A 14,216-nucleotide genomic window follows, 5' to 3' on the forward strand; every position below is an offset into this window, starting at 1 on the left:
TCCTGCAGAGTTGGAATAAATATGATTGTTTACACTTAAGAGTCCAGAACTACAGCAGGCCTGGTTGGAGGAGAGGTACTACTGTTCCCAGACTTAAATCCAGCTGGAACACCACCTAAAATACGCAATAACATAAGACCATCAAAAGCAATGTCCCAGGACTTACAATGTTTGCTAAGACGCAAGAGGGTGTGACACAGACGCTCAGCGCCACTGGCGAGGAGATGAAGGGGTCGTCTTCATCTTCGCCGGATGATTTCCGCCCACATAGAGGGCGCCAGTGACGCCCACACACGTGCTGGTGTCCCGGGAAGAGTTTTCCTGGCAATGAGCTCAGGAACGTTGGATCTTAATCAAGGCTTTCTCGGTCAGGGTGTGGGTTGGACTTCAGGCTCCAGCAAGCCCCGCCCCACACGGCGGGTCGGTGCCCCCCGGTCCCAGGTGCCCGCTACTTCCCAGAACCGCCGCCTCCCGCTCTGGGCCCTCGAACCAGCGCGGACACCACAATGGACAGGGCGTCCGAACTGCTCTTCTACGTGAACGGCCGCAAGGTGAGCGCCCGCGGGCTGCCCCTGCCCCCAGACCCGCGGCCCGGGCCGTGGCAGAAAGGAGCCCCGGCCGTTCGTCCCATCCTTTCGTGCCCGCCGCTTAAGGCGCTCAGGCACACACTGGCTTTCTCCTTTAACAGCGGCTTTGCCTTCGCGTTCCCACCCCGCCTCCGGGGCAGATAAAGGCTGCGTTTTCAGGGACTGTCCTGGATCTTTGGGCCCCCAACTTCCTCATATTCCCCTTTCCTCTCCTTCCAAGGCTCAGAAGCTGATTACCAAACACACGCCCTCCCTAAACAGTAAGATAAAAAGTATTCTTGCCCATCAAGGTCAGCACTCCCAAATCTTCCTTCCCTCAATCCCAGCCGATAACGGGAACGTCCCCAGTACATTGAGAGCAGCCCACAGAGAAGGCTGAGCCTCAGCTCGCGGGGTGTGTTTGGAAGCGCAGAGAGCAACTTAGATTCCGGACAAGACCGTAGAGACCAACACATTCAAGCCACCCCCATCGTTTCTCGGATGAAGAAATCGTTACTTTCCAAAGTCACAGCTAATTCCTGGCAGAGTTGAACCCAAGTCAGGCTCTGGGGGTTCCAAGGTCCACTGCTGGGTGCGGGCTCTGTCCCCTCAGAAGCTGGGCTCGCTCTGTGCAACCCGAGGAACAGTTCCAGGCAGTGTCCGATGTCTGGGAGCAGCAAAGCCCCGTGGGCCTCCTTTGAAACACCCCCCTGAATGTGAGCATCAACTCTGTTCACTCTTAATGTTGTTCCAGTTTCATCGACATTACTCTGAAGGAGGAAACTGAGGCAGGAAGGTTAAGGAGCTCCCTTAAGAGCTGTGGCTCACGCCTGTAATCAGCACTTTGGGAGACCGTGGCAGGAGGATTGCTTGAGCCCAGAAGTTCAAGTTTAGCCTGGGCAACATGGCGAAACCCTGTCTCTACAAAAAATATAACCAGGTGTGGTGGTGTGTGCCTGTAGCCCAGCTACTGGGGAGGGTGAAGGGGGAGGATCGCTTGAGTCTAAGAGTTCAAGGTTACAGTGAGCTGTGATCACACCACTGCACTCCAGCCTGGGCAAAAGAGTGAGATCCTGTCTCTTAAAAACAACAAAAACAGAGCTAACAACCAAGCAAGAGCAGTGGCACCTGCTTTCCCTGGTGCTCGTGTTGGTGCTGGTTCACTCAGAGCCACCTGTGACCCCTGCTTCTGGCTAAGGGCAGCCGCAACACTTTTCCTGATGGGCACCAGCTGCCTCCCCTGGAAGCTAACCAGGGTGAAGCATCAGGCCCTAGTTGTGAGGCCTGTTCTAAGACCCTGAGCCTAATTTCATTTGTGGTTTTGTATTATGTTTCTTAAAGAGGATCCCCCAAATTGTACGTTAGGCTCCTCAAAAACTTGGTCTGCCCCTGCTGCCTGGGTTCCACATTGGATAAGATGAGCTTGTTTTCCCTGATCTGTAAAGGGGGTCGTTAGGACCCCTTCACAGGACTGCTGTGAGGGTGAAATATGACAATGGGGTGAGGTGATTGAAATATCATTTTTTTCTTTCTTTTGTGTAACAGAATGATATAGTAAACACAACACTGGTTTTGTTGTTTAGACAAACAAATCTTCAATTCCGATTCTAATTCTGATTGAGAAAACCTAACCTCTCAGAGGCCAGTTCCTCTGTTAAAAGGGGATGATACCACTTACTTCATAAAGAGTGATCATGAGCATTCAATTCACTTCTTTGTTAAGGGCCTGCCATATGCCAGGCAGTGTTCCAGGCTTATGAGATACAGCAGAGCACAGAAATAACAAGTCCCTGTGTGCATGGAACTTACATTGTGCTGGGGAGATAGCAAGCATATAAATACGTGGAAATGTGTAATGTCAGGAAGTGAGAAGTGCTAATATAAAAAATAAAGCACAGCGTGGGGACAGAGAGTGTGCAGGATACTTAGAGGGGATGGATGTTTTGGCCTGTCTGAAAGGGTGGCATTTGAGCAGTGACTGGGATGCAGTGAAGAGCAAGCCATGCAAACATCTGGGAAAGAGCATCCAGGCAGTGGGAATGGCAGGTGCAAAGGTCCTGAGGTGGAAGGATTTCTGTGTGATAAGAAGGTAGGTTGGTGGGGCTGGCAACATGGGCAGGGGCCAGATTACTAGGGCTTTATAGGTGATGGTAAGGGTTTGGGTTAAATGAAGAAGCAGGGGTTTTGAGTCTAACATCTCCTCACTTCTCCTTCCCCCACTTCCAAACAAATATTGGGATTTTTAACATAACGGCCAACAATAGTTTGTGCTCTATTGATTTTTAAAATTAGATAAGCTAGTTCTTATCTATGGACTCACTTTGTCTATGGGCCAAATGTCCTGTGGTTATTTGTAAAGTATAATCTGGAGATATTGATTCTGTTTTTGCAATTACCCATTAGAATAAATTGTGTTAATCTTTCCCTTTCCTTCTCCTCCCTTCTAAATTCTGTTAGGTGTGTGCTTCAGTACTAATAAACAAGCGTGATTACTTACATGGAAAGAACTAGAATAAGCTTTTTTTTTTTTTTTTTTTTTTTTTTTTGAGATGTAGTCTCACTCTGTTGCCCAGGCTGGAGTGCAGTGGCGTAATCTCAGCTCACTGCAACCTCTGCCTCCCAGGTTCAAGCAATTCTCATGCCTCAGCCTCCTGAGTAGCTGGGACTATGGAACTAAAAGCACCCACCACCACTCTAATTTTTGTATTTTTAGTAGAGATTGGGTTTCACCGTGTTGGCCAGGCTGGTCTCAAACTCCTGACCTCAGGTGATCTCCCTGACTCAGCCTCCCAAAGTGCTAGGATAACAGGCTTGAGCCACTGTGCCCAGCCTATCATAAACTTTGTGGTTCCAGAGAGTAAGAGATTGTTGAGAAGAGTGTGGAGAGAAAACCCACCCTAGAAGAGGGCTTTTGAAGTCAAACGCAATCTCTGGAATTAAAAACCCACCTTTGAGAAAGAAGCTTAGAAGTGAAGCCACTTAGGAGACAATAAGTGACATGATTGGCTTCTATTCTGCTTTTTGCTAAATTTTCTCAGGTCAACAAAAGCTGTCCTCAGGCAGAAGGTATGACATCTGGAGGCAAGAACAGTGCACGTTGGCCAGGGACCTAGTTGCAGAGAATTTTCTGAAATCTTATTCACCCTACCAAGGCCCCCAGAAGAACAGATGACCCATTTAACATGGAGTTTAAGGGAGGAAGAACCCATGAATAAATTCTACCATAGATGCCACATTCCAACCTCAACTCAGGAAATGAAGCATGTCATTTCATGAGGCAATGAGGTGTGGAAATCAAAGGTATGGGCCTTGGAACTAGTCGGGGATTGGGTTTGAATCCTGTGCTATCTGCTCTGAGACTTGGACGTGGCGGATCTGGGGCCTCAGGCAAGGTACTTAATGTCGCTGAGCTTCTGTTTTCTCCTTTGCAGAATCTAGCTAATAACAGAGCCTTTTCCTTTGAAATTGGGGCTGATTAAGTTGCATGGAGAGTGGTTAGCAGGGTACATGTACACAGTAAACACTTGATATGTGGAAACAATTGTTACTATCTGGAGTAGAAAATAATCTGTTTCATTAGTAGAGCCAGAACCTGCTTAGAGGTGTCAAGGATGCTAAGAAGCAGTCATCCTGCATTATTTGCACAATGAGCATAGACTTTTGATATTGGTGTAGGAATCTGGAAAGAGCAGTTTATTGGCTAGCATTCTCTAAGGTTCTTGGTTTACAAGGGTGAGAGAGGACATTTCTGGGCTTCTGGAATGGCTGCGATGATTCGGAGAAAAGTGGAGAAGGTGGAGGCAGCTTAGGCAGAAAGAAGTAACAAGCAAAATGAATTTCAAAAGCAACCTAAAGCTCAGGAAGGTATGTCCTCATGGCTGTTCCCTGAGGCTTCTTTCTGTCCTCTGAGGCTGCTATGGATTATTGTTCTTCTCTACTAACTGCGTCTCACAACATACACCCCTTTCTTTCCTCCTCTTCTCCTTCTCAGCCTTGGCCCTTCACATGTACCTCTACCCCTTCCTTATTTTCTACTCTCTCCCCTTTTATCTCTCTCTTCCTTTCTCTTTCTGACTCTGTCTTGGATCTGGCGGGGCCTCCTCAGGCACTAGTCACTGGCACTACACAGAGAAAAGTGATTTCTTAACCAAGTACGGCATGAACTTGGACTCTCCCAAAAGGGCTGGCAGTGATACAGTGGGGCAGATTCCACCCTCAGATTCAAGGCTATGCTGAGATGAGTACATGCAATGACCCTGACGGGAGAACTGGCAACATCTCTCAAATCCAGAGTCAACCAGAATAACTGTTACCCATCCCCTCTACACCTCCTAGCCTCCATCTGAGTCCTAACCTCCCTGTTTCATTCCCAGAGCTGCCAGGACAAGATGCATGCTAGATCCCTGCCCCCACTTCCTCCAAATACAACACTCACTATATCAAAACAACAACAACAACAACACATTTCAAACTGGCGGGACTTTGAGCCAGATTCCAATCCCTTGAACATTTCCTGGAACACATACCCAAACAAGCATGACCACCTTCTTCCATGAATTCCTTCCTCAAATGTAGAAATATTCCGCAAGCCTAACGTGCTATTCTTTACTAACTAGGCTACCCAGACCATGTCTATTCATTAAAACGGGGCTTCTGTGGTTTACCATCATATCTAGGAACAGACATTGTGAGGTTGGGGCAGAAGCTTTATGGTGTTATCTGAGACCCAGGTTTCTTCTCTCTTTTTTGTCTCCTGCCATGAACGTGTTGCCTCATGGTCTAAGATAACTGCTGGGGTTCTAGCCATTTCATTCCTATTCCAAAGTAGCAGGAAGGAAGGACAGGAGAATGCATGCCAGGATAGACAACCTACAGTTTCTGCCACCAATAACTTCTGTGTTTTTCTTTATTTTCCATCTGTTCAGATGCCCAAGTCTGTGAGAAATTATTCATTACTTCTTGGTATCTCATACCAAATCATACATTGCATGTTCCAGTCATTCATTTCATTAATTAACACTTATTACATCCTGTGATATATCCCCACCACCAAGCTCAGTGTTTGGCATAAAGAAGAATAGCAGAAGATGGCCTCTCTCAGGATCGAGATAGTCTTGTACACACACAAATAATTAAGATACAGTGTAAAAAGTGTCATAAAAGAAGAGGTGAAGACATCAGCCATGGGAACAAAGAGGAGGATGGTTACTTAGAGATGGGGAAGGGTATTTTAGGTGGCAGCACTCTCCATAGAGAACATTTGAGCAGGGTGGTGAACGGATGACACACAAAATTCTGCCAAGAAGAGAGGACAGATTTTCAGGACAGAGGGAAGCTTGCATGCACATGCAGTGAAGGTGAAAGTCCAATGCACCCCCTGGACTAGCCAGTTCATCCGTGTGGCCTGAGTTCGGATTTCTTCTTGTATTCTGGAAATGGTTGGCTATTAATTCACCTAAGATCCACTCAGTCTACTCATTTAAAAAGCACACTTTCTGGTTCCCCCTACCAGAAATCCTGATTCCATAGGGGTTTCATTTTAACAAGCGTCTCTGTGATTCAGGAATTCCCGGAATGGCAGTTTGGCAGCCAGGAGCCACGTTAAATTAGGCATATACATGAGATGATCAGGCTTGGGTTTCACAGCAGTCACTCTGGTCGTGGTGCAGAGGACAATATTGTGGGTACCAAGAGTGGAGGCAGGGAGACCCGTCAGGCAGGTCTTATAATCATTTGGACAATAGATGATATGGGCTCATGGGTAGTGACAGTAGAAGAGAAAGGAGTTTAGAGTATCATTGGAAGCCCAAGTGGAAGAACTCGGTGACACTGATTGTGGTGGACTAGAAAAAAAAAGTTGAAAATAGCTCAGGTTTTTTAGCTTAGATGACCTAGCAGATACTGAGGCCATAAAGCAGTTTAAGGAAAAGAAGGGAAGGAGTAAATTTGGAAAATAAAATAAAGAGTTCCATTTGAGAGCCAATTAAATTGAAGATACCTGAGAAGTCCCCCATACTTTTTCTTATCACATACGCACACACAAACAGACACACACACACACACCAATCTTTCTATATTACAGACTCTTCTAGGGCACAGATCTGACCTTGGTAATTGGCATATGCCATACCTGGCCTGGTGTATAACCTTTTAAAATTGAGGGTAAGGCAGCAGCCCTAGAATAAGCATATGTCCACTTCTCATCTACTACTTCCCAGGAGGAAAAATTACTATAATATGGTGAAAGATGAATTCAGCTTCTGAAATGGCAAAGCAAGTCATGCCTCTATGTGTTCTGTGAATCTAGAAGAAATGTCAAATTTTTAGTGAAAAAAGAGAAAACATGATCACTTTGGAAAACATAACCAATCATGACATTTTGATGTCATCCTTGGGAAAAGACAGCATGCTGTTCTGCTGTTATGCTGCCAGGCTGCTCCCATGAACTTGCCTAAGTGTGTCCTTGCTGCATAGTCTTTCATCACTTAGCATACACGGTTTATCTTCCCCTTTGTTTATTTGACTGGGGCCATGGCTGGTTATCTTTTACTGGAAACCACAATCATTTGAACAAGATAAACAAACACATCTTTTAAAAAATTAACTCTATCAATGTCCTAGAGGCTATTATATTCCAGCAATTCCCCTCCCTCCTTTCTTTTCTTATTTCATCTACTCCCTCTCCAGTCTGAACTGTTCTACTAATGTCTTTACTCTCACCTGCTTTAAACTTTCTAGAAAAACACTGGACAGGAGGTAGTGTTCCTGTTAGCGGAAACAACTGCCTTAGAGAAGAGCAATAACTCAGGACCAAGGACAGCAGCACAATTGTGGTGGGGCTCAAAATTACACCTAAGAGAGGTGGTTTGCATATCACAGGTGTTCCATAAAGCTGAAATCTACTTGAAAATATGAGTAGAAGGGCTAATTAATTTGCATTTCCCTCAAATTAGTGTGATCCTACCGATGTGAATTTCATATTAGCTCTCAACTTTGTATGCCTAACTCTTATTTTCCCTTTGGTATAGGTGATAGAAAAAAATGTTGATCCTGAAACAATGCTGTTGCCTTATCTGAGGAAGAAGCGTATCCTTTTCTTTACTTTGAGTGTGTATGTGTGTGCATATTTGTATAACTCCAATTTCCTCATTAAATGATATTTCAAATATACATTAGAGACACTGAGATATATTCCCTACTCTCATGGTTTTATGCTCATATTTGAGAAAGTCCTATAGTTTTATAGGCAAGGCACAAATGTGGCTGTCAGAAGAACCAATTTTTTTCCAGTCTCTGTATAAAATGGAGAAACTAGTAATGGAAACTTAATAGATGTTAAAAGGACCTAAGTAAGCATCCTTTAGAATTAAGAGTCACAATACTTATACTCTGTCCTTAAAGACAAATTATTATGCCCATTAGGAAAAGAGAGCACAGAAGTCACCTGAAATGAAAGTAAAAGAAAAAATGGAAGAACTAAACCTGAAAATGTTATCCTAGAAAAACTTGCCAAATAAAACCATCTAAGGAATGGATTTTTAGCTTGGTATGCATGAACTCCAGTGAGTTACCAGAGGGTGAAGGACACTATAATTATATGCAAAATTATGTTTCAATGGGAGTGTGTACATTTCTTCCCCCTGGAGAGAGTAAAATTACCAAAAGAGTACACAACTCCAAAGCATCAATAATTGTTTTTCAGACCCATGAATATGTTTCTGAAACATGTTCATGAAAGTCCTTCAAGAGCTTTAGACATAAAAAACAATTAACATGACTTCCTGATTATCCACAGTACCTATGTGTAATATTTAAAGTTTGGTTCACTGTGAGTGACAGAGAACTCCACCTCATGGCAAACAAGATAGAAGGTAGGAGTTTCTTTCTTTCTGATTGTGTTAGTTCAGGTTCTTCAGGATGTGGACACCAAAAATGAGATTAAATGTGCCAGGATTTTATTAGGAGAAGTGTCTGTGGGAAAGGAAGTAGGGAGTGAATCAGAAGAGGCTTAGGGAGCCATTTGATCACCATGTAAGTCTGACTCTGGAGATAAGGTTGAGTAGAAGGGCCCTAGACTGCTGGTCAATCAGTCTTCAGAACCACTGGGGATGGTTGACAAGGACTCCATATCTCTCTGGAGCACTAAATCATTGGTGGAGAGCAGTTCATGGGAGGCACGGTCTTAATGAGAACTAGAGTGATCAGTATTAAAGTGTAGCAACGGGGTCCCTTGGTCAGTTACCCTCCATGTTGAAGGGAGGTCTGTGGGGCATGTTTGCATGGCTATCACACTCACATAAAGGAAGCCCACAGATAGGTGGATCAGGGCTGGTCAAGCAGTGTCACAACGTTTTTGAGGAATCAAGCAGCACCTTCCTCAGCACATAGCTTTCTCCTCACCATCAGAGATGACCAATGGAGAGCCAGCCCTCATATGTGAATTCCAGCAAATAGAAAGAAGTAGTGAGCAAAGAAAGAAGCACCCCTCTCCTTTTAAGGACACTCTTCTCCTGGAAGTCATACAGAATACTTATAATTACATCCTATTAGCCAGCACTGTTAATGACCCCACCTAGTCACAGAGGAGGCTGGGAAAGTCTATTTTTTACTCTGGGAAGCCATATGTATGTGGCTAACAATTGGGGTTTCTATTTCTAAGGAATAATGAGAGAAGAGATATTAGGGAACAGATGGCAGTTTTTGCCACTGAAAGGCAGAGAAATACACAAACATGGCTAACATGACACGAATATTCCAAGAATTATCTACAATTTAATATTTTGCTTTGTGTCATCAAAGGCAGAGATAAGGATGAGAATAAATGTGGAATGTGTTTATACCTTCAAATACTCAAGCCCTTACATATATAGACTCTTTTTTCAGTTTGGCCCTATTTTTGGCAACCTGAGGTCCAGTTGTTTTCAAAAGGAGGATACAAGATATAGCACACAAAAGGAAATCAAGAATTTACAAGATTATTATAGCTGCTACAATAGTAATTATGACATAAACACATTATTTGATGAATATGTATTGAACTTAACTAATATTTAAGAGTCTGTGATGTTACTGTCTCCTAGTGGCAGGGCTATTCTAGAAAGAGAATTATATAACACATATGATCTTTAACTATACCTCTTCCAGTTCGACTCACGGGAACTAAGTATGGCTGTGGAGGAGGAGGCTGTGGTGCTTGTACAGTGATGATATCACGATATAACCCCATCACCAACAGGATAAGGTACCATGCAGCAAAGTCCAGATATGGTTGAAATTTTTATGATTTTGAACTTTGTTATATTCCCTCATTTGGTAAATATATTTTGAGTACCTACCATGTGAAAAGAACTGGCCACTGGGGGTACAATGATGAACAAGACAGACACGGTCCCAGGAATATGAATGTGTTGAGAGAAAAATGTAGCATCAGTGAGGATAACATATGGTCAAAGAATTCTCCATCAAAGCCAGGCACAGTGGCACACATTTCTAGCTACTTGGGAGGCTGTCAAGAGGATTGTTGAGTTTGAGTCCAGCCTGGGCAACATAGCAAGACCTTGTCTATAAGAAAAAAAAATCCCCTGTCAAAAGTTGAATGGCTGCCTAACTGCCTGTCTGGGGAGGAAAGGCAGGGCTGAAATTGCAGGGGAGGATAATGCCATCATCGTATTCATGTATAACTCTTCCAGCCCCTAACTTACCCCCTTCCTCCCATCTGGTGCTTTCTCCATACATCAGCCAGAGTGACCTGCTTTAATTATCATCAGATCAAGTTATTCTCATACTGAAAAGCCCCCAACGACTTCCCATTATGTTTAACATCTGTTTATGTTTGGTATTTATCCTTCTTCACATTTGCCAAGTTTCTTGGCTCTGTGTGTTGATGTCTTCTGGAAACTTCTCAAGGCATTATCTCTTCAAATATTTACTCTGTGCCACACACTCTTCCCTCTGTTCTTCTGGGACTCCAGTTATGCTAATGTTAGACCATTTTACATCATTTCACAGATCTCACTTGAAGGCTAAGGATCTGAGCACTGGTGAGGTTTCAGATGTCTGCTGTGTTCCATACCAAACTACCTGCTGTCTGAACTCTGAGAGGTTCCTCCCTGCTTTACAGCCTGGTTGTCAACTTTTTAGTTCACGAGGGATTTCTCTTTGCTTACCTGTCTCACCTTCCTTTGGGAGATCTATTGCAGCCATGCTGCTCTGTCTTTAGCCTCTAGGAAGTGGCGACTACCCTATACTCTGTGAAGTCTGAGTACGTAGAGTTTCTCTCAGTTCTCCTCTCTCTCCCCCAGCCTTCTTTGTTTAAGGACCAGTATGTTTGGAAAGTTTCTTTTAGCTCTGCTTCCCTGCCTATTTTTGGGGAACTACCCCTGGAACTCAGTGATCTCTGGTGGGGAAGAGATTGGAGATAATGCAGCCCAGCTTTATATTTCAATCTGTTGCTATCAGCCCACATGCAACCATTCAAAGTTTGTTGGAAGTTGGTCTGGTTTCTCCTTATTCCTGTTTAAGGCAGGTTCCTTTTCCTCCTTCAATTTCAGGAAGAGAATAATTGTATCTCAGGGATGAGAACAACTGTATCTTCTCTCTTATGAAGAGATTGTCACAACGGAGTTTAGTTTATTTATTTATTAAGTTTTGCTCATAAAGTTTCTTTGTCTACTCAGCATCTGATGAGCTTTGAAAATATGTGATTATGTTCCTCGTATGGTTTACTTTGGTTTTTAGAATGAGAGTGGCAGTCTCTTACAACTTTCTACCTCTAAACTGAAAGCTTGCTTGCCTTTGAATCGGTATTCAAACTCTGTACCTTTGCTATCAAGCCTTTACCATTACCTACCTGGCCTCTGCCTGTCTCTCTAACCATGAGTAACACCACTCCCCTTGCATTCACTGTGTTCCTGCCTCACTGGACTTTTTTCTGTCCCTCTTCCTTTTCTTAAACATCCCACACTTATTCCTGCCTCAAGTCCTGAGCATTTTGTTCCACTGCCTTTCATGTCTGGCCCCTTCAAATCATTCAGATTTTACAAAAATGTTGCATTCTCAGTCATCCCCAATCACCTACTAAATAGCTGTGCTCCCCCTCACCTTCACAACTCTCTATGGGGTTAGCCTATATTAATGTATTCATAGCACTTCTCGACATTTCAATTAATGTATTTTTGTGTGTACTGTCCATGTACATATGTGCTGTCTTCTTTCAGCTAGAACACACACTCTACAAGGGCAGAGATTTTATCTGTCTTGTTCTCCAGTGATTTTAGCAGTGAATTTTAAAGTTCCAATGTGGAACTCTGCCTGGCACATAGGAGGCACTCAATAAATATTTGCACTTATTTATAAATGAATAATATCCTTTCAGTCTTTCTTTTGTGTGTATACATATGGAAGCATACTGTACATACTGTTTAAAAGCCTGTATATTTTGTTAATTTCTCCCTAATATCTTCTAATAATAAATTCATTCATGGCTATGTGTGTTCCATCCTTTGGGCATACCAAAACCACCCCCCAAATACTGTCCACTTAGATTACTTTTAGTTTTTATTAGCATGAGCAATGCATCAATTAACACTCCTATAGATATATTCATGTTTATGTCTATGATTATTTCCTTATGATATAGCCACAGAGGTGGAATTGCAGTGTAAAAGAGAGTGTGCATTTAAAGGTTTTTTTTTTATGTCTTCCTGTGAAATATCTCTCAGCAGTTCCCAGGGAGAACTCAATTTCCATTCTTACAAACAGTATGAGTCTCATCTTCCCAAACTGTTGGTACTAATAGATATTATAAATATTAAAAATATTATTTTCTTTGACAAAAATTGTGTTTCTCATTGCTTGAGTCTCTCTTGATTTTTAAGGTCGAATACTTGTTTCATGTGTTTATTGGCCATTTACAGTTCTCTTTGGTGAATGAGAACATTTAGGAGACATTGTGAGTTGGACATTTTCTAGCAGTGGTTCTGTCGGATTGAGGAGTTCTGGATCCCACACCCTGTTTCTTCTTCTGAAGCTTGGTATCACTTTTACTTTATTGCTCAACCAACCTCTGGCCTAGCATCTATCTGAAAGATGCAATGAGCTCTGGGTGGTTGTGTTCCCAGACAGATGAGGTCTGGCTGCTTGTTCTTGTGGTCTAAAAACAAGAAGCAGACAGACTGGGAAAGAAGAGAGTTTGTTTCTGCAACCAGTTATAGGGAGAAGGTCGAAGTAACTCACCAGACCAACTAAACATTACCAGATTTTTCCTAGTGCTTATATGCATTCAGTGCACCTACAAGCCGAAAGCCAAAATGTTTCACTCTATCTAATCTTTAACTAGGGCCTGGGGTCTAGACAATTACTTCAGAGCCTTGGAAGAATGACTTCGTCTAAAGTGGATCCTGGTACAAGGTGTACAAAGTGTATAAGAATGTCTCCATTGTTTTAATAGAACTCTAAGTTCTGAGGAAGCCCAGGTAGGCTCTTAATGGCCTTGTTTTTACATTCTGGCCTTTGTACTAAGGCACCAGTTTCTCCAGTTCTTTAATGTTTAACTTATGCATTCATCAGCATGACAGTTAGGTGTTGGTGAAGGCTGGCTTCTCTGGTTGCTAATGGAGACCTGGCCTGCCATAGGTGGGTGGTTACCTGTGACTAGAGAATGTCAACCCCTCATTCGAGCAAAAACCATCAAAGTTGTGACAGTTTTTGATAAGTAGACACCATTCTGGAATTAGAATTAGGAGGCCTAATTTTAATCCTGCCTCTGACACTCTGGCTGTGACCCTGAGTAAATCACTCTGATCCTCAGATTCCACTTCTGTAAAATGGGCCTAAGCTAAGGAGGAAATGTATGTGTAAAACCTGGGGACATTATACAGAAACCTGCCACAGTGGAGAAGCTCAATGAATGCCTGGCCCCTTTCCCACTGGATGTGACATAATTTGTAATTTGTGCTTTTCTTTTGCATTCTGAAGGCATCACCCAGCCAATGCCTGTCTGATTCCCATCTGTTCTCTGTATGGTACTGCCGTCACCACAGTAGAAGGCATAGGAAGCACCCACACCAGAATTCATCCTGTTCAGGTGAGGATGTGCCTCTTCTTTATAGGGTTTCTGTGCTTTAGAAACCTCATGACATTGAGTCCCTGAGATTAAGAGAGTGGAGCAGCCTGGGGCCTGCTGCCTTGGCCACTCCAACAGATACAACCTAGCTGGGAACAAGAGTGAAGCCTGGCGTATTGGGATATGTGAGTGTCTTTAACTAACTTCTTGGAAAGATGCTTTTGGAAGACTAGAACACTTTTTCTTCTCTAAGAATGCCCTGACATTTGTGGGTTTGTTTTCTGTGTTCTAATTAGATGGGACCTGTCTATTTGACATCTTCTAAACTCATAAAGAAACAAAAGCCGGGTACAGTGGCTCGCACCTGTAATCCCAACACTTTGGGAGGCCAAGGCAGGTGGATTGCTTGAGCCCAGGAGTTTGAGACCGGCTTAGGCAACATGGAGAAACATGTCTCTACAAAAGTACAAAAATTAGCCTGGTGTGGTGGTGAGCACCTGTAGTCCTAGCTACTCAGGGGTGCTGAGGTGAGAGAATCACTTGAGCCTGGGAGGTTGAGGCAGCAGTAAACCATGACTGCACCCTGT

The 14,216-nt window shown here is 43.4% G+C and overlaps 1 protein-coding gene across 2 annotated transcripts in view; it reads left to right on the top strand.

The window, feature by feature from the left end:
- The first annotated feature begins 270 nt into the window (after positions 1-270).
- AOX1 (aldehyde oxidase 1) overlaps positions 271-14,216 on the top strand; it is an 87,996-nt gene continuing 74,050 nt past the window's right edge. Inside the window, exons 1-4 of one of the 2 annotated variants that reach the window (XM_003907783.4) lie at positions 271-551; positions 7,595-7,652; positions 9,711-9,807; positions 13,542-13,650. In XM_003907783.4, coding sequence (XP_003907832.1) covers positions 507-551; positions 7,595-7,652; positions 9,711-9,807; positions 13,542-13,650 — 309 coding nt within the window. In that variant the 5' untranslated portion in view covers positions 271-506. 2 annotated transcript variants of the gene reach the window in all.

Source organism: Papio anubis, chromosome 10, assembly GCF_008728515.1.
Source record: "Papio anubis isolate 15944 chromosome 10, Panubis1.0, whole genome shotgun sequence".
NCBI classification, from domain to species: domain Eukaryota; kingdom Metazoa; phylum Chordata; class Mammalia; order Primates; family Cercopithecidae; genus Papio; species Papio anubis.